The 20,030-nt window shown below is 42.0% G+C and overlaps 1 protein-coding gene and 1 long non-coding RNA gene across 6 annotated transcripts in view; one reads left to right on the top strand and one right to left on the bottom strand.

The window, feature by feature from the left end:
• The first annotated feature begins 7,644 nt into the window (after positions 1-7,644).
• The window catches only part of LOC101165325 (MAP7 domain-containing protein 1), a 36,017-nt gene continuing 23,631 nt past the window's right edge, over positions 7,645-20,030 (top strand). For 3 of the 5 annotated variants that reach the window (XM_011481125.3, XM_011481121.3, XM_011481124.3), the window contains exon 1: positions 7,646-7,981. In XM_011481125.3, coding sequence (XP_011479427.1) covers positions 7,924-7,981 — 58 coding nt within the window. In that variant the 5' untranslated portion in view covers positions 7,646-7,923. Of the gene's footprint in view, positions 7,982-20,030 lie in introns of all 5 variants that reach the window. The other 2 variants (XM_011481122.3, XM_011481120.3) reach the window with 1 other exon arrangement.
• On the bottom strand, positions 10,640-14,131 carry LOC111948205. The gene is made up of 2 exons (XR_002874164.1): positions 13,553-14,131; positions 10,640-11,286 (listed from the first exon to the last, which is right to left on the bottom strand). It is a non-coding gene; the product is annotated as an uncharacterized LOC111948205 (long non-coding RNA).

The following is a 20,030-nucleotide window of genomic DNA, read 5'->3' as shown; positions in this document are numbered from 1 at the left end:
AAAGAGTCTCAGGTATGAAAAACTGCACAGCACCGGGCCCTGACATGTTACATGCCTACTGACTAAAGAAGCTCACCGCACTCCACGAGCGTCTGCCAGCACAAATGAACCAGCTGCTCATGGGACTCACCCGAATGGCTAACGGAAGGGCAAACGATCCTGATCTAGACGGATCCCTCAAAGGGTGCAGTCCCAACCAACTATTGCCCAATAACCTGTCTATCCACAACATGGAAGCTCATGTCTGGCATCATTGTAACCAAGATAAATAGGCACATGGATCAATACATGAGCAAACACACAGAAGGGCATTGGTAGAGTCTTCAGAGGAGCCAAACACCAACTCCTGGTTGACAGAACAGTCACTCAAGACTGCAGGTCACGACACACCAACCTGTGCACAGCCTGGATTGATTACAAGAAGGCCTATGACTCAATGCCACACACGTGGATCACTGAATGCTTGGAGCTGTACAACATCAAAAGGACTCTTCATAGGAAATGAAGCCAATGGGAAGCCACTTGCACAAGTGTCCATCAAATTTTGGATATACCATGGTGATGCTCTGTCCCCACAGCTGTTCTGCATAGGTCTGAACCCCCTCAGCCAAATAATCAACAAGACTGGCTATGGATACCGACTCAGAAATGGGGCCAACATCAGTCACCTCCTCTACATGGATGACATCAAGCTATATGCTAAGAGCGAGCGTGACATTGACTCCCTGATCCACACCACCAGGATCTACAGTACTGACATTGGGATGTCATTCGGGCTCGAGAAATGTAGCCGGATGGTGACAAAGAGAGGCAAAGTAGTCCACACAGAAGGGGTCCCACTCCCAGAAGGAACAATGGAAGACATTGAGGAAAGTTACAAGTACCTTGGAATTCCGCAGGCAAATGGCAACCTGGAGCAGGCAACAAGGAAAGCTGCAACAGCTAAATACCTCATACAAGTAAGGCAAGTCCTGAGAAGCCAGCTCAATGGCAAAAATAAGACTCGGGCAACAAACAGCTACGCACTGCCAGTAATCAGATACCCTGCAGGAATAATAAGATGGCCAAAGGAAGAGATACAGACCATGGATGCTAACACACGAAAGCTCCTCACCATGCATGGAGGGTTCCATCCCAAATCCAGCACCCTGAGACTGTATGCTAGCCGCAAGGAAGGAGGCCGAGGACTAGTGAGCGTAGAAGCCACTATCCAGGATGAAACATCCAACATGCATGAATACATCAAGCTCAAGGCCCCAACTGACAGTGTGCTCAGTGAATGTCTCAGGCAATGGAGAGCAAAGGAAGCAGTGGAGGACAGATCCTCATGGGAGGACTGCATGGGATGTACCTACGGAGCATAACTGAAGTGGCGGATGTCAAGAAGTCCTACCAATGGCTTGAAAGGGCTGGCCTACAGGACAGCACCGAAGCACTCATCCTGGCAGCTCAGGAACAAGCCCTGAGCACCAGAGCATAGAGGCTCAGATCTACCACACCAGACAAGACCCAAGGTGTAGGCTGTGCAGAGAGGCGCCTGAAACAATCCAGCACATAACTGCAGGGTGTAAGATGCTGGCAGGTAAAGCATACATGGAGCGCCACAATCAAGTGGCTGGAATAATATACAGGAACATGTGTGCAGAATATGGACTAGAAACCCCAAGGTCAAAATGGGGAAACACCTCCGAAGGTGGTAGAAAATGAGAGGGCAAAGATCCTGTGGGACTTCCAGATCCAGACTAATAGGATGGTAATGGCCAACCAACCAGACATTGTAGTGGTGGATAAAGAACAGAGGAAAGCCGTTGTGGTGGATGTGGCGGTGCCAAGCGATGGGAACATCAGGAAGAAGGAACTTGAGAAACTGGAGAAATACCAGGGACTCAGAGAAGAACTGGAGAAAACATGGAAAGTGAAGGTAACAGTGGTGCCTGTGGTAATTGGAGCACTCAGGGCAGTAACCCCCAAGCTGGAGGAGTGGCTACAACAGATACCTGGAAAGACCTCAGACCTCTCAGTCCAGAAAAGCGCATTGCTAGAAACAGCTAAGATACTGCGCAGGACCCTCGACGTCCCAGGCCTCTGGTAGAGGACCCGAGTTTGGGTGAGAAACCACCCGCGGACGGTGATAGGGGCGTTTTTTGATATGGAAAAGTTTTGTCAGTGAAATTATCATTTCTGATCAAATATTCAGCAGAATACTAAAAACGAATGTCTGTGAGTCTGAAACCTCATGCACAAAGGGTTACTTCTGTGTTCAGATCAGTATTTTTCTACAAGTTGGACAAAAGCTGTACATAAATCTGTGGTCCACCTGTCAGTGAGCTGCTTTAGCTTGCGGCATGGACACATTCTGATGCTCCACCCTGTTGGTTGGATGCTCTGAAGATGACACCAAACTGCAGCTGCCGGTCCAGAAGCAGCTGAGAGGACAGCTGCTGCAGAGGCGGACTATGGGGGGACCGTGGCCTCTTTCCAGACAGTCCACATGCCTCAGAGCGCTAGAAAAACCGTCCCAGGACACTCCCCAACTCAAAAACCTTTTTTAAAAGCCACATTTTTAAATTCATTTGATCATAGAAACATGTTATCTACAACATGGGAATCAAAAGACAAAGTTAATTTCTTGTTTAAATAATTTTGGAATTAGTATTTTGAGTTCTTGAGACACAAACCTGAATCCTAACTGATATAAGCTAAAGAAAAATCTACAAGTGTTTAAAATCTTACATTGACCTTTGTCTTGTAGTCCGATTTTTCAGGAAGATTGAAAATGTTTCCCCACATTTCTAAATTTCGGCAGCTTTTATTTTGAAGGGCGATGGAGCCTGTTTGGGTTTTTTTGGGACATTTTCGTTTTAGCAGTAGAAAGGATCCCATGTCTTCCTGCTCAGAGGAGTGAGGTGCTTTGGTTGAACTTCAAATATCTGGGTGGTTCCAGTCTACAGACGTCGTTCCTCCTCATGTTTAGCAGCTGTTTCTGTGCAAACGACCTCTAAACACGTCCGGGTGCTCAGCTGCTGCCATGGAAACCAAGGATGAGAGCTGAATTCAGGTGGAAAACCCCCACGATCCAAACCTTGCAGTAGCAGCTGCAGTTATTCCCAGATTCTGACCTCAGCTCTGCAAACATCCACGCTCGTCTTTTTTTTTTATGTAGATGGGGAAGGGAGGGCGGTTCAAAAAGAAGAGGAGCAGCAGAGTTTGGGGTTCAGTTATCTCCCTTTGGGATGGGTGCAGTAGCAGGCGTACCAAGCCTGCCCGGGGTGTGACAAAACACAGACGCATGGCCTCCGATGGCATGCTGGCTCTACATCCACAAAAACTGAAGATCAAATGTCAAATAAATGTGGATTTACATCAGCTAGCAGGTTTTTATACAACAAAAAGCTGATATTCATCGGAACGCGAAGAAACGTCCACTTTAAATCCTCCTCTAGTTCCTCTTTGCTCATTTCCACATAAAATCATTGTCTATTTTTACCGTTTTGGCATCAAACCTTCTGCTTTTTCACAATATTCCTTCATGTACTTTTATTATTCTCCCTTCTTTTAACCCTGTAAAGACCACTACATTAAATTATTGATAGAAATTTCAAAATTTTACAAGAATAAATATGTTTTTTAAAATGCTTTGATGAAATCCACAAAGAAAATTTGCAATATCCTTTTGTAATGCAATATTAATAGTACCAATTACAATAGGTTAAATGATTTTGTAAGTTTTTCCTCACAATTATGTTTGATTAAGATGCAAACATATTGACAAGAGGAATAAAAGCACATTTTTTATCCACTAAGTCAAATTTGAAACCCAGATTTCTGGACTATAAAGAATAAATTGTGAAAACGTTTTGCATTCTTTCAAGACAGCAAGTAGTCATTTAAAAAATGAATAACAACAGATGAGTTTTTCTCACCATAAAGTGAAATGTTTTCCCGCCAAAAGTGCTTTTGAGATTTGAGAAGTGGCCCTACCCGACAATTTTAACTACACCGTGGACATTTAGGGCCCCTTGGTGGGGAGGGTGTTTGGACATCAATGTGAGCAATCAGGAGATTAATGCCCTACCCGCCAATTCTAACTACACCGTGGACATTTAGGGCCCCTTGGTGGGGAGGGTGTTTGGACATCAATGTGAGCAATCAGGAGATTAATGCCCTACCCGCCAATTTTAACTGCACCCTTTAGTCCACACACCCTTCACCCCTTTAAAAAATATACACTTCAACACACACAACCATACACACCCACACAAACACACACACATTATACAAGGTAGGATGGACCTCTGATCATCTGTCCCCTACCCCATCCCTGGCAGGGGATGCTAGGTCCTTGGCAACGGCGGCCGTGTCCCATGAGTGCTGGCTTTCTGGGCCCGGCGGCACCTTCTCCATGCAGGGAGAGAGGGGTCCTTGAGTTCTCCGGCAAGACAATGAGCTGGGGATTGACTCACATCTGAGTCCGTATCCTTGTGGTGTGGGTTCTGGTCCTTGCCTTAGAGCGCCGGCCTTCTCCAAAATTCCAACTGTGGGTGAACCTGGTCGGGCCATGTTTACAACACTCATTGTGGACCCCAATTCTCTTGGGCGTCCTCCACCTGGGCAGGGGTGGCCGGCCCCTGCCTTGCTCTCTCCTGGACCAACCATGGGCTGGGTGGGTGGTTGCCTGGAGCGTGGGGCAGATCTCCCATGGGGGGCTTTGGCTCGTGCCTGGGTTTGGGATGAGGGGATGCTCAGAACTCCTGGGTGGTGATGAGCTGCTATTTAACAACTTCTTTAGTGTTCTAAATATGTAAACACACCGTCCACATAGGTCACACATCCTGTTGTTGTATCACCTTCACAAAGGGTTCCAGTGATCATCTTTTGACATTTCTTTGAGCCGTTTAAACGCTCCTTAAAGTATCTTTTTAAAAACTGTATCCAAGCCGACATCATCACAGGTGATAAATGGGTGTTTGTGCGGTGCAATAGTGTGGATAAAGTAAAGAATAAATGCACCAAAACATGCTTTGTAAAACTACAGAGAATTTAGTTGAACTGATCTGAGGCTGGATGCTTTCTCGTGTAGGCATTTGAAGTGAGGCTGCTGTTGCCATGGTGACCTTCGCCAGCTGAGTGTGGTCTTTGTGCATTTTTAACCTCAGTGCTCGCTTGGTTCATTTAAAATGGACAAAATAACAGATGATCTTAAAACTGCTTCACGCATCACATCCTGCAGGTTGATAAGAGACTGAGGTGAGTTTGTAGAGAAGAGTCGCTAACAAAATACATGGAAGCAAATAGTCAGAGCTTAAACACCCTCATTACTCTTTAAGACTGGGAACTGTGGTTTTGTATGAGGAAGTGACAGAGAAGTATGTTAGAGCCGTGCAGGACATGTATGAGGACTGACAGAGGAGTTCAAGGTGGAGGTGGGATTACATCAGGGATCAGCTCTGAGTCCCATCCTGTTTGCAATGGTGATAGACAGGCTGACAGATGAGGTTAGAAAGGAATCACCAAACTATGATGTTTGCAGACGATGTTGTGATTTGTAGCATCACCAGGGATCAGGTGGAGGAGAAATTAGAGAGGTGGAGCAGTGAAGGAAGACATAAGTAAAATAGCATTTCATTTTTTACAAGTTATTTCAGCATTAATTAGACTTCGTTTTTATTTTTTTAAAGTCAATTTAGGATTCATCAAATGATTTAGCCTCTTTAAACAGTTTAGTGTCTTATATTTTAACAGATCAGTAGAAATTATGGGATTTTTATGGAGGCCTTTTGGCCAAAGCTGCACTATTTAATTCAGATTTGCATGCCTAGGAAATTAGGACACATTTGTGACTTAAGGATTTTAAACTGCAGATGATGTGCTGATCTTGAAGGAGCAATTCTTCAGCACCTGCACTGTGTCTGCAGAGGCTGGGAGGTCATATTCAAAATAAATACCCGACATGTTTGCAGGCCTCAGGAAGTTCCTATTTTTAGACCGAGGAAGCCTCAGTGTGCCTTTTAAATGGTCTTGTTTGAAATGCGAATCCACAAATTTCTATTTGTTTACAACTATAAAATCTTCATTTCCATCCTCACATTTATTTTTGGATTTACACCAGAGGGGAAGAGCTAAACATGACCCCCTTAACTGTTTCAGAATTTCAGGGAGGGTCCACTTTAAAATCATGTCTTCTGGGCTGCTGGGAATCATCTGATGGAACAAATCATTTCTTCATTTCCATGGTTTGATTCATAAAGTTTAATTTACAGAACAGAATTTCTGTCTCTCCCTCACTTCTAATGTTCTGCAGCAGTTAGTTACATCCCCGCGTCCGGCATGCGGGTTTCAGCCTCGATCGATAACGTCAAAAGAGCAACAAGACGAAAAACTCAAACCGGAAACACAAAAGTTTTCTCTTCAAAGTAAAATGACACTAATGTTCTGTGTTCAACCAAAGCAACAAATCAAATCAAATCAAGTCAAGTCAATCGGAACGGATCAAATCAAAACAAAGCAATGCAACGACAAAACCAAATGAAACGAAACAAAAATTTAAAGCCTTAAAAAATATACTACCAAAGAACTTAGGGCTTATTTTTTTGAATAAATTGATTAATTGTGAAAAAATAATCAGTATAAAAAAAGAAACATCAACTTTTGTTGGTTTGCTTTGTTTAATCAGCACGTGTGACTAACTTTAATGTTTGCTTAAACCATAAGTTTTCAGGTAAAATACTTTAAATAGTTTTTTCCAGATCCCCCTGGAAAACCAGGAGATAAACCAATCAAGTGAATTTCTTTTCCGCTGATTAGTCCTATAATAAATCCGCTGTGGTGCAGTGGTTAACGCTCTTGCATCACACCAAGAAGGCCCTTGATTCAAGGACCGGCTGGGGGACCTGAAACAGAACACCAATGGGGGACCTTTCTGTGTGAAGTTTGCGTTTTCTCCTCGTCAGAAGAAAATGAATACTTAATTTGTGATGGTTTTCCTCTGATATGTAATGCACATTTGGAATCAGCATTTAGGTCAGTCTCTTTAGTCAATAGTGCTGCTGCTTTAACAGGTTGCAAAGTCAGCACTTTTTACTTTCGTTTACATTTTTTCTATATTTTTTGAGCATTGCTGCAGTAAAAAAGATCAAATACAAAATAAATAAAAACCTCAGTAGGATCGCTACAGTTGGCTACCACCTTAGCTCTGAGTTAGCGTTCATGGTTTAGTAATTTTCAATACATTTTCTTAATGGATGGCGGAGACGCTCACCCCCCCACCTGTCCTGGTTTTAGTTTAAGAAATGAAGCTCAGTACTTACTCAGTTAACTCAATGTTTTGATATGCCGGTGACCCCGTGACCTATCTTTGACTGTTGTTAACAGGGGAAATTTTTTTGAGACTTCTGGAGTTTACTTTTGAATTCAAAGCGAAGTAGTTAAGGAAGAGCAATTTTTTTTAACATTCGATATGTATTATTCCACAGCAAAGACTACTACAAGTAGTAACTAGTAACATAAATGTTTACAAATCCAGAAAATACAACAACAACAAAAACAACAGTAATAATAATAATAATGATAATACAGCAGTCTTATTTTGACAACCCCAACGGAAGTCCATCTGTTACTTCCGTTAGCTTCTCGGTTTTCCCCCCCTCCGCTAGCGTTCTTCATTCCCACTCTGAGGACTGAGCAGTAAACAGGTCCACGCCCGCTGGACCGAGCCGAACTCGTGGTTCCGAAAGCACTCCCGCTATATTATTTTGGACTCGTTAAAGCTGAAGTTTTGTTTTTTCCCCTCGTCTTCTTTTCGTCTTCGCCTGGTCTTAGTTGGGTCGCGTTCGGCTCTCCCGCGCAGTTTCTGGACGAGTTTCCCTCCATTCGGGGCGACTGTGTGAGGAATGTTCCCGGCTGCCGGCCGCCGGACCGGACACGATGGATTTTAAGGACCTGGACCGACACCTGGAGGAGAAACTGAGCCTGTCGGACAACGGTGAGTACACACAGGGATCTCCTCAGATGTTTCCGCCTCCGCCACATCCTCACGATGCAGGTGAAGGTGCGATGCTCCTGTTGCTCAAGAGCACGTCGGGCAGGGATGCTGCAGAACATCCTCCTGCTGTTGCTTTGACCCGACGGTGGGTTCAGGTGTCAGATTTCTCAGAGGACAGACATTGATGGGATGTTTGAGGTCTGCAGGGATCCAGGTGTTTCTGGATGAAGGTCAAACTGGTCACCTCCACGATCATGGACGGAGGAATGGAACCATGGATGGATGGATGGATGGACGGAGGAATGGAACCATGGATGGATGGATGGATGGATGGATGGATGGAGGAATGGAACCATAGATGGATGGATGGATTGATTGATGGATGGAACCATGGATGGATGGATTGATTGATGGATGGAACCATGGATGGATGGATGGATTGATTGATGGATGGACGGACAGAGGGATGTCCACTGCAGTTCTCCTGGCGTCTAGAACGTCATAGTCTCCCTCCATGAGGGTTGTGTGAGTCCAGCTGTGGTTCTGCTCTCTTGTTTTCACGGTTCTGGGTCCAAATCCTGTCTTCCGTATGGACTCAGACTTGTAACTGGTGGAGGTGCTTCACCCGATCACAGCTCAGGTGGTGCTGGCTTCCCCGTTGACTCATTTTTGCATTTTGGAGAATGTTAAAATCCCACTGGTGGGATTTCTGCTTTAGTATCTGCCTGCCTGCCCCTTTACATGTTCAGGTGCTACGTGTTTTCGGGTCATCTAGGCCTGTAAAAGGGTCATTGAGAGGAATGGCTACATCTTAAGGGGAGTGTAGGTGTGTCTTGGATTTCCCGTGTGCGTCATGCGGTCACCTTAAAGGATGTCATAAAAACCATTGTTGGTGAAGTGGCTGGGAATGAGGGTCAGTACCGCTAAATCTGAGACCATAGAAAGGAAGTTTGTCATCTCTCGGTGGGTGGAGTGTCCCTGCCCCATGTGGAGGAGTTTAAATATCTTGTTGACGAGTGAGGGAAGACCAGAGCAAGAGATTGACAGGCGGATCGGGGCAGCGTTGAGTTATGCGGTCGCTGTATCGGTCCATTGTGGTGAAGGGAGAGCTGAGCCAGAAAGAACCAGGTCCCAAATACAAGCTGCTGAAATGAGCTTCCTCCATATGGGTGGCTGGATGCTCCCTTAGATGGGGTGAGAAAATGGGTCATCCGTGGAGAGATCGGAGTAGAACTGCTTCTCCTCCACATCCAGAGGAGCCAGTTGAGGTGGCTCGGGCATCTTTGCTTAGACTGCTGCCCCCACAACCCGGTCCCAGATAAGTGGCGGAAGATGGATGGATGGATAAAAACCATTGTACCATTTGTCATGCTTGTGGTAAGTGTTTCATGAAGTATTTGGACGTATGACGTATAAGTTATGTGGTCGTACGGTGTTCTTATGCCACACCAGTCATAGTAAGGTGCTTTTTTTAGCAAATGCTGCACATAGGTGTAGAACAGAAACTACACCCTAATTCTAACAGTCAGATTTATCACGTCAACAGTGCGGGCTCTTTGCGATGTATGCATGAACCGTTTCACTCTATGGGGTCGCAGATCGCCCTACAACCTTGATATTTTGAGAGAGCAGCCCTTGTAAGGGCAGCTGAATGGGGTAAGGAATCTGTCAAAAAGAAACCCATTCATAAAGATAAAGTTGTGCACAAATTAATACTCATAAATCTGAACACAATTAGTTTTACGTTTAACACGTATGTTGTGAAGACAATTTGTCTTTGTTTTAAATAGGACTTTTCTTTGTCTTGAATACAAAATGTCCTCTGTTTACTCATTGACAAAAATACGTCACTGGGTTACAGGCATAAACATTAAGTCCAGATACATAACTAAACTAAAATAGAACTTTTTAGAATGTTTTTGATCCCATAACGGGAAACTTATCTTGTTGTTACTATAATAGCTCTGTTAAGAATTGAATAAAAAAGATAATTACACAGCGATCTACGGGCGCATTTTGCCGGTGCCTGATCGTGTAAACAGTGCAAGTTTGTCAAAACTGGTTGATATAAAGAGGACAAAGAACCAAAAACAGCTAAGCTAACTCTGAGCTAAATTAGGCTAACTAGCAGCCAACCATTGCTGTAGTAAAAAAGATCAAAAACAAAATAAACGAAAACCTCAGTAGGATCGCTACTGTCGGCTACCACTTCTGTTGTTAACAGGGGAAATTTTGTATTCAAGAAAAACAAGAGTCGTATTCCAAACACAGACAAATCATTTTCAAACAGATGTCAAACGTAAAACTAAATGTTGTATTCATATAGTTTTATTTTAAATTAATTTTGTATTCATGCATCCGTTTCTTAGTGACAGATATCGTAGCTCAGAAAGTTGTAACTAGGGGAAAAAGCCAACTCTGTCTTGAAGAACTGAAGAGTGTTTTTTGGCGTTTGATGGCCTCAGGAAGGTTTTAATTTCTCTGTGGTTTTGCCACAAGCGGCTCCCTGCCTTCTGGAAAACGTTCCTGAGGGTTACCTGCTGGATTCACACATCGTCCCTGCATGCCAGGACCTGCTGCAGGCTGGAAAATGTCTTTGAGAGGTCTGGGGGAATGTTGCACATGTTCATTACACACCTTTGGAAACAACCAGTCAGCTTTTCACAGTCTGAAGTTTGTTTTTTAATTAGTAAACTCTGCGTTTGAGAAAACACGAAGATTTGAGGGACTTTTTCTCATTTGGGATTTGCAGCAAATGAGTTGCAATTGAAGACAACGGTCTGCAGCTGGATCTTCAGAACTGACAGTAGAGATCACGAGTGTGTGTTTTCTTCAAGTGTCCTGCAGCGGGATCAGCTGAAAAACAGCCCGTCGACCCACATGTGACGCGTTCAGAAATGCTGCAGAGGCGATGGATAAACACAAGCATTCCTTTTTCTCAGAGTCCTCCTTGCAATCACACGCAGGAAGCTGTGATGCAGCTGCAGCTCGCCATGCCCTGATGGTTGCTTCCTGTGCTGTGGTTCAAACCCTCACCTGTCCAGGCGTCACCTGTCCGTACCTCCCCCAGCAGCATGCTGAAGCCTCAGACAGTTCGGCTTTTGTCTCTGCAGAAGTTCAGCTGGATGTTATGCCTGATAAAAGTGGCTCTGTGTTGATATGATCATGCTGAGGGCTTCAACCTGCTGCCCAGCCGACAGCGCTGCCGCTCCGGTTCAATGCTCCTCTGTGGAGGCGATCATGGGACAAGGGGTGTCTTCGTCCCCGCCAGCCTTCTCTCTGTGTTTGTGGAAGTGATCCTCCGACTGTAAACCCAGTAAAAAGGCAAACTTAGTCCTGTGTGCACAACTGGAGATAAATAACCAACTTGGAAAACCACACAAGAGGCCAAATTAACAAAAATAAACTCATCTTAGCGACTTCGGAACGAGCGACGATGAATAGACACAACAGACACTCGACAAGCAAAATACATGCAGGGTTAGCTGCTGCACGCCAACAAAACACCCGAGTTTCCACAGCGGCGTAAGGATGACCATCGAAAACCGCAGAAAAACAACTCGACTTCAGAAAGATCCTACAACGAACCCACTAAATTTTCTTTTTGACCAATGTTCAAGAAAACTCCAAACCATATAATGTGATTCCAAAAACGCTATGTTTACACGAGAATTAAAACAATAAAAACAACTGCTAGATATTACGAATTAGCTTAACTTTTGAGCATTTGAGCTTTAGCAATGTGAAGACTGACATATAGGAACATAGTCGCTTTTCTCCGCGTCAGAATGCGTTAAAATTGCGCTAATTTCGTGAGCTTTAGCTCCATTGTTGACATTCTTTCAACTATCGTAACCCTCAACCGTATACGCAATTAAATCCCAGTGGACCGTGAAGAGGAGAAAAACAGCCCATATGCAACACTTTACAGTAGCGAAGGTCTTACGCAGTTGACGTGAATGAGCTCATTCCAAATGTGCAAAGAGTTTGTGTCGTTCAGGTGTCGTTGGCGATATCTCGGGTGTTAAAGAGTTAACACTACGTTAGCTTAAAAAGTTTAACGGGTATGAAAAATGTGTTTAAAAGACCTGCCACAATAACTCATGGAACTTCCTGGATAAATAATTACCTGTATGAATAAAGTTTTATATATTTTTTTAGGTTAACGGAAAAAAGAATTATGTGAAAAAAAACAACTTGGACTAGGAAGACGGGGCAAAAAGGGCCTGAGGGGCAAACATCAGAGAAATGGCTATAGTGAGAGTAATATAGCTACAGATGGTCTGAAGAGGCTCATAAACCTCTAACAAAGGCCATAAATGATGCTGTTGCTGGGCAGAATTTTTGAAGCTGTATAATGACTTCCACTCTGAGCTCGTGAACATTCGGTGCATAGAAACCAAAGGTTGTATATAAGAACTGGACCGAGTCAGTGTGACGTCACGCATAGATAACTATTCACTTCCAGCTCCAACCAAACGGTCGATTCAGTCGCCATTTTTTTCACGATACGGACGAACTTCAGTAAGCACTGATTGGTCCTAGTTGTTCTGAGTCATTGTTTCTATGACTACCACTCTCACCAATCAGGAATGAGCTTGTTGGAAGTCCACACCCCTACCACTTGAAAGCGAGCTCGGGAGAATCTGTCAATCAAATGTTCTATGGGATTTTGGCTTCTGAGAACCAGTGGGAACTTCCTGTTTGGAATGCAGCGAGGGGGGAAGGAGTCAGTTTTCATATATAGTTAATAATAGAAACCCACTATAAGCCACAAATACACAGAATTTCCCTGTTATCACCATATGTTGTCGCATTTAACATGGGAGTCAACACAAAAATGCTTCCCCTTGTAACCAGCATCTAGTGGTCATTTAAGGAACTGCAGTTTTTTTATTTTATTTTTGCTTTATTTATTTACTTATTTTTGTTAAATTCTGGACTGTACGGTGGGGGCTTGTTCTAAGTTAGAAATTGTTACAAATATTTTTAAAAACTTTAATAGTAATTTTGTTCAAACCAAAAAAACGTTTCAAAAGAAAAATTAAAAACAAAGATATCTACAGTAAATTGTTAAAGTTGGTTTGAATTTTATTCCTTTAAAAATCTTAAATATAAACAAAAGCAAAAAAAAAGATCCTTTTTTGAGTAGCTGAAGTTTTTTTCGGTTAATACTGCAGAAAGAAAGCAGACGATCTAATTTATTGAAAAATATAGAGCAGAAGATCGATAATATTATTGTTTATTAAATAAGAAAAGTCAAATCTCAAATCGTTCTTCAGTATTTTCTCTGTTGAATTCTTCCAAATCCCGGTTTTCGCTTCTCTTTTTGGCTGCTCTGTAGAGGTTGCCACAGGAAATGTGCTTCCTCCTCGCTCACACCAACCACCCTCTTCATGAACCTCCTCATTGGTCTCCCTCCTTCCTGGTATCTCCAACCTCATTGTTTCTCCTCTGAACGCATTCTAACCCATATATCTCTGCAGAATGTCAGTTTCACCGTAGAAATCGATGCTGTACAATTTTTTTTGTTTTTTTTTGGTACTTTGATATTTTCGTGCAATCACAAACCTGGAAGCTGCCTGGCTCACAGACGGAGGCAGGCCTTCCTGTATGTGGGAGCGGTAATGCCTCATTCCGACCGGACGCACTCCCCGTGGGCGGGGTCGGTTGCAGAGGCCCAGGATCCTGTTCGTCTCCTTTCCTCCCCCTCCGTTGTTCCGCTCGGCACTGCGACCGCGCGCCGAGAAAGCCTCAGAAATTGGAACAGAGTGGAAACGCTTCTTCCTGCCGCCGCGGATGAAGGATGCCACTTCCTGAACGCTGACGCACAGATTAGTGTGTTTCCCTTCATGCAGGATTGGAGTGTATGAATGGCTCATTGATGTTAATAATCCTGCTGCAGCCTGATCCGGCTAGAGAACGGTGTAATGCGGAGTTTAAGCCTTATTTCACTAATAAAAGGAGACGCGTTTCACAAAAATAATCTACATGTGTTGCTAGGCAACATTAGATAATCAATTTCCTGTGTTTAAGAGCAGATCTTGTTGGTTTGTTTGGAGTTTTTATCTGCTATTTCTTTGATTACAGACATGTAATAAGTAGCCCTTGTGCTATCTTGTGGGGTCCCGATGGCCCCACTCCAAACGTTAACGTACCTCAGGCACATTAACGTTGGTAGTAGGGTCATCGGGACCCCACAAGACAGTGCGCTGAGCCTTTTTTCTTCAATGATTTGTGATCTTCACTGGTGTCCATGGATCACATGAAATCCTCTCCACCTATATCCACCTTTGTCATCCTAGGGATAGCACGTCAATGTAAGGGTGGGGTCATCTGGACCCCGCAAGATAGCACAAAGGTTATATGACTCTGCTCGGCCACAACAAATGACAGTGGTGTGTGACGAAGCCGTGTTTTTAAAGCTCTGTTGCTGCCAATCAAAAATGTTCGCTCCTAATTATGCAGAGCTGTCAGAAATAGGAAATAAAACGACAAAGATGGAAGTAGAAGTTTGTAAGTTAACCATTTAAAGACCCAGTCTGGTAAGAATAATGTTCTTGGTGTGTTTTTAACAAGTTCTTGTGGCATTTTTCTGATGGTGGAGGACATATATTAAGAAAATGAATCAAAAATGTTAATTTTCTTCAAAAGAAAACACAAGTAAAATCAACTACCAAAAAGCCAAATTAAGTAGAACAAGAAGACAGTTCTATTCCATATGAGCTAAATTTGATCCATGAAACCCCTTAAAAAGTTTTCTGCATTTCTTCAAAATTAATAAAGAAATAAAAAAAAGCTGATTGTTTTATTTTTTTTAGTATCGAAGCTGTGCAACAATCTGGTCCATTAAACCAGTTTGTTTTTAAAGATCAGACCTTTCTTCATAATGTTGATACATCAGTGTGAAGGAAAAACTTTAATTTGGAACCAAACTCCTCTAAGACTTGAAAGTGTTTGTGGAGAGGAAGCTGAGATCTCAGCGAGAAAACGATGATGAGGTCAGAGCTTCGTCGGGTTTTCTGCCGGTGTCAGCAGGTGAAGCTGCAGCGTTCAACCATCGCTTCATGTCTTCATTCCTCTGATGAAGCTGCAGCTTCAGCGGTTCACACTGACTCTCAAATACACTTCACAACATTGTGGTTCATCGATCACGCAAAGAACTTGTTGCATTACCCATACTGCTTTGCAAGAATGCCCATGAGGTTTCTGTGGCGCTCGGACCGTGTGAAGTGACAGATGCAGCTGCGGTCCCAGCAGATCTCTTCATCAGCAGACTCTCTTATTGCTTCGGCTTTCATGCTCCTCTGAGATCATCAGGAACTCCATCAAATGTTTATTTGCTCCGAGACTCCGTCTGTTTCACTCTGGATGGTGGGATTGAACCCACAACCTTCCAGACTCATGTCTGTAAAATAGGACAGTTGAAGGTTTAAAGTACCAAGTCTAGTTAGCAGAAATTCCAAAATAGTAAGAATGTCTTTGCTGGAGGACAGATATTATCTAGTTGTTAAAAACGGTTCTTTTATTCAAAAAGTATCCATTACTACAGAAGCCAGAAACGGCCTAGCCACCTATTTATATTGACTCTTGTGATGACCACATCTAATCCATTGTCGTTATCACGAGAAAACAAGGTTTTCTTTTTTTCTTTTTTTTTTTAACTTGTCCTGTCCAACATCTAGGCAGACAGATGAGAGCTGAGGGCCTCTTGTGTTGGACATATTTTACTTTAACAAGAGGGGTTATGAATCTTCAGACAAACCAAAGGTATGTCTGAATAAACCCCTTTTGTAATTGAGGCCAAACTTTATTAATTTCAATCATGTCTGAAAATCTTTGGTGTTGGACCGGACGGAAAAGGAAAGAGGGGAAGAAGAGAGAGGGACGTTAGAGAGAGGGGGGGGTAGGAGGGTGATAATAGGAGGGGAAGGGGGATAAGACCATGAAGCAGCATAGAGCAGACAGGTTTACTGGTTGTTAATCATTATGGTAAGGTTCAAATGTAGAAAAAAAAAAAAAAAAGGGGCGGAGCCTGTCCACACACACACTCAAATGTTATAAACACACCTGTTAGCTGCAAAAATGTCCACCTGTCGACATGTACACAAAACAGATAGTGTTCACACGCATACTTATGCCTGATAACCAACTAGTGTGAAATATTTCAGTCATTCAATCATGCAAACTGTTAGTGCAAAGGTGAGCTAACACCTGTGCTCAGGTGAGTGTTTATGTTCTTCTAAAATGGATGGTGGAACGTGAAAAGAAGGAGGGAGAGTGCCCAGCCATCCCCACCCCAAGACCCCCACCGCAGCAGCAGCAGCGGCAGCCGGAATCCCCCCAACGCCACACGGGACGAGAAAAACGAGAAAACAAGGTTTTCACCGGTTTTTGGCTTCTGCACATTTTGCTTTGAATCTGAATTAGCTAAATTAGCTAAAAATAGTCATCAGACAACTGCTAGTAACTTGAGTCTGTTAACCAGTGCTAAAAATGCCCAGAATAAATCCTAAAATTGATCAGTAACTGTGAAGATCTACATTTATTTAATAACATGTGAAAAAGTTAAAAAAATAAAGGTTAAATAATAACGGAAAATGTCCCAAAATGTAAACATGTTGTGTTGGGAGCAGCAAACGGCTGGACCCTGTGACACAACTGGTAGAAAAACATCTGCTTAACCATGACAAGCTCTAAATCAGTGTTTTTCAACCTTTTTTGAGCCACGGCACAAAAATTAAAAAAGGAGAAACTCATAGTCTGTATTGATGTACAGTCCCTCTGTAATCTCACGTTTTTGTGATAAATGTGGCAGAAAAAGCTGGAAGTTTTCTAAAAGTTGTAATAAAAGTTATTTTTCAGAAATAACTATCAACTAAATTATTTGACATTTAACCATGGTAGATGCTTTTTCCCTTCAGTTTATTAACATGTAACATGTAACCTCACAAAAAAACAAACATATTCTTCCTAAATTGTGATTCATTTTTTTAAATATTTCTTTCAATGTTAGTGCAAAGGCAACTGTAATTTTTGAACAATTATATGATCACAATATGTTTGATACATTTTACACAAAAAGACTAACATTATATTTATGTTGTCTGTAGCTACACAAAAAGTGAACATGTTGAAGTTTTATTAGTTTTTCTTTTGTCTTAATCAAAAACAAAAGAAAGTCTTTGAAAACTCAAACAAAAATGTTTTATTTCTTTTTAGATGATTAAATTGTTTCAATTTAGTTTAATTGTGTCTGTTGGCCACTTCACCTTATTTTATATGTTGAATTTAAGAAGAAGTAATAACAACATTTTAGAGACAGGATTCTCTAAAATGTTGTTATTACTTCTTCTTAAATTCAACATATAAAATAATCCAGATGTTATTAGAAAAGTGTTTCAGTTAGAAAGATGACTTGGACCAAACTCTTATCGGCTGTTAAAAAACACAAACCTTGAAGGAGAATTAAACTGTTAACTGATTTGTCTGATTTCATCAAGAAGATTTAAAAACTGTTTGATGTGTGTTCGTTGTGGTTTTAAGACGTTCAACAGGGAAGACTCGTTGTATGCTGAGACACTGTCACTTTAACCCAATGCATCATTGGAGATGTAGTGCGAAAACTGCCGCAGATGGCAGACAGAGTCGCGTCTCTGAGCTTCATGGTTTTGTTCACTTGTTCCACGTCTGTCACCGGATTCTGTGGAAAGCTACACCGCTAAAGACAAGCTTTAGCTGGTATTTTTGTAGGAACTGAGAGACTTTATGAGTAGAATCAGAACAAGGAAGTGAAGACTTTAACCACTTCTGATTGGTCAGACTGATGACGTATGATTAGGGGTTCAAGAATGATTGGTGGAGACAGTTAAAGGGGCGGGACTTTTCCCAATACAGCTGTAGCTGCGGCTAAATTGCGGTACCGTGATTCTTATCAAAATGTCTTTGATAGAATCAAATAAACACAAAGAAAAAAGTCCTTTATGATCTTTCATATTCTAACTACTCAGTGTTTTATCAGGGCCTGTTTAGATGAACAAAGAGCTGACATCCTGGAGATGGTAAATGTTTTTAGATCAGTTAATGAGGGCAATTTCCCACGGCACACCTGACCATCTCCCACTGGTTGTAAAACACTGCTCTAAACTAAAACTTTACGGTTAGCTTTCCTAAAACCAGCAATGTTAACGATAATTTACTGCTCAATGCAAATAAGGCTTACGCAAACAATTACAAAGTGCTGATGATGAATACAAAAACATCCTTTTCTTAAAAAAAATAAAAGCCATGTGTAATAGTATTCAAAAATAACTTTCAATAACTTTGACAAAGGTAAAAAGCTAACATGGCTAATTTAGCATGCTAACAATGCTATATATCTCATAATGAAAATACAAAATTACTCATTGTTTAACACTAAAAACAACAGTCAGCCAGAGATTTCTAAAAATTTAATGTAAACGTATCAAATGTTCAAAATAACATCAATAACATCTTTAAGAAATATTGTTAAAGAGAAACATTTTCAAGTTCAAGTTGGCCTGCTCAATAAATTGCGAATTTATCGTTATCGCGATATCGAGCTGTGTAATATGCATATCACAAAAGACGGCGAAAATTACAATAACTGGTTACTTAAAATGTGATTAAACAATATTATTTGCAGCTTTTAGTATTTAATCAAATCAAATCCCTTTTATTTGGAATCTAATTTAAGTTATGTTGACTCCTATTTAAATGAAAATGTTGCAGTGAAATGAAATGATGTGTTTGGTTGTTTTGCTTGTTAAGATATTGCAAGTTATATTGTCATCGCAATATTGATCATTAATATCGCTAATAGTGAGTTTTCCTTATATCGTGCAGCCCTATTACTAAGGTGTTTTTTTTTACCTAACAGTGTGTTTGCACACGGTTACAAATATTCTGCGCGACTGAACGCTGGTTAGGTCATCTTGTTCTGTAGGAATTGACAAACATGGAGACAATTGTATATCTTTTTCCGCTTGTGCTTTATTTCATTTTTTAATTTTTTGTTTTTGATGGATGTTCTGCAAAAAAAAAAAGTAAATTTGGGATCTTTCCAGACATTAACCCTTTGCTTTCTGGTATATCCTTCTCAGGCTTTGAGTGATTGGTTCAAAAGTACCAAGATGTTTTCCAGTTATGACCTAACAATTATATTTATAACAGTAAGCTTAATGCGTGTATTTCCTGTCACGTATCCTCATTTTAGAGCTTGTGGAAGCCCTTATTCTGGAGCTGGTGCTCATAGTAATATCTGGAGTTTAAAGTTGCCGTCAGCAGATTTTTTGGTTTGTAAACAAATCGCTGCTGCTGACCGGCCCAGGACCGGACGACGGGTCGCCGGCCCTGTCGGCTCAGCTCAGGTTATATTTAGCTTGTCCCCAGAGTGCGGCGGCGGTCAGCTGCGCAGAGGTATGCTCCACTTTAGAGGCCAAAACAAGCCTCAGCTGGGAAGTTTAGCCTGATGTTTTCAGCAGATGTTTGATCTTCCAGGCTGAGAAGAAACAGGTGTAAACAGAAATCAGTTTGAGAACAGGAGGTTTCAGGCTGCTGTCTTCCTGATAAAACCACTGAGGAGATGCCAAACGTCCTGACAATTTGCCATGAACCACACGTTTGGCATAAGCTGTGATGGGATGAGTGATGGTGCAGACAAAGGTCTAAAGCGTTGAAGGGCCCCCACCTCACTGGCCCACTTGACCCACCGTTTTATGTTTGAGTGACTTCACACCAACTTAAACTTTTCCTCATGTTGTTGTCATGAATGGTTTAAAGGTCTGCAGGAGGGTTGCACACTTAAAGCTGGGCCGGTTTTTACCTGCTTTTTAGTCGTGTTAAACATGACGCAAAAATAGCAAGTTTGACTAATCATCGCATGCGGATCCACTCCTGCCGAATGTTTCAACGTTCGACCACAAACACGCAGATGGCGTATCCATCAAAGGCAAAAGCAGTTTGCGCTTTTCATTTGTGGAAATTGCTTTGAGTAAAACATTTTTTTAATGGATTTTAAAGAAAAGTT

The sequence above is a fragment of the Oryzias latipes genome, chromosome 11 (genome assembly GCF_002234675.1).
Source record: "Oryzias latipes chromosome 11, ASM223467v1".
Taxonomy (NCBI): Eukaryota; Metazoa; Chordata; class Actinopteri; order Beloniformes; family Adrianichthyidae; genus Oryzias; species Oryzias latipes.
The sequence above is the reverse complement of the archived record's forward strand: the minus strand, read 5'-3'. Positions and strand labels throughout refer to the sequence as shown.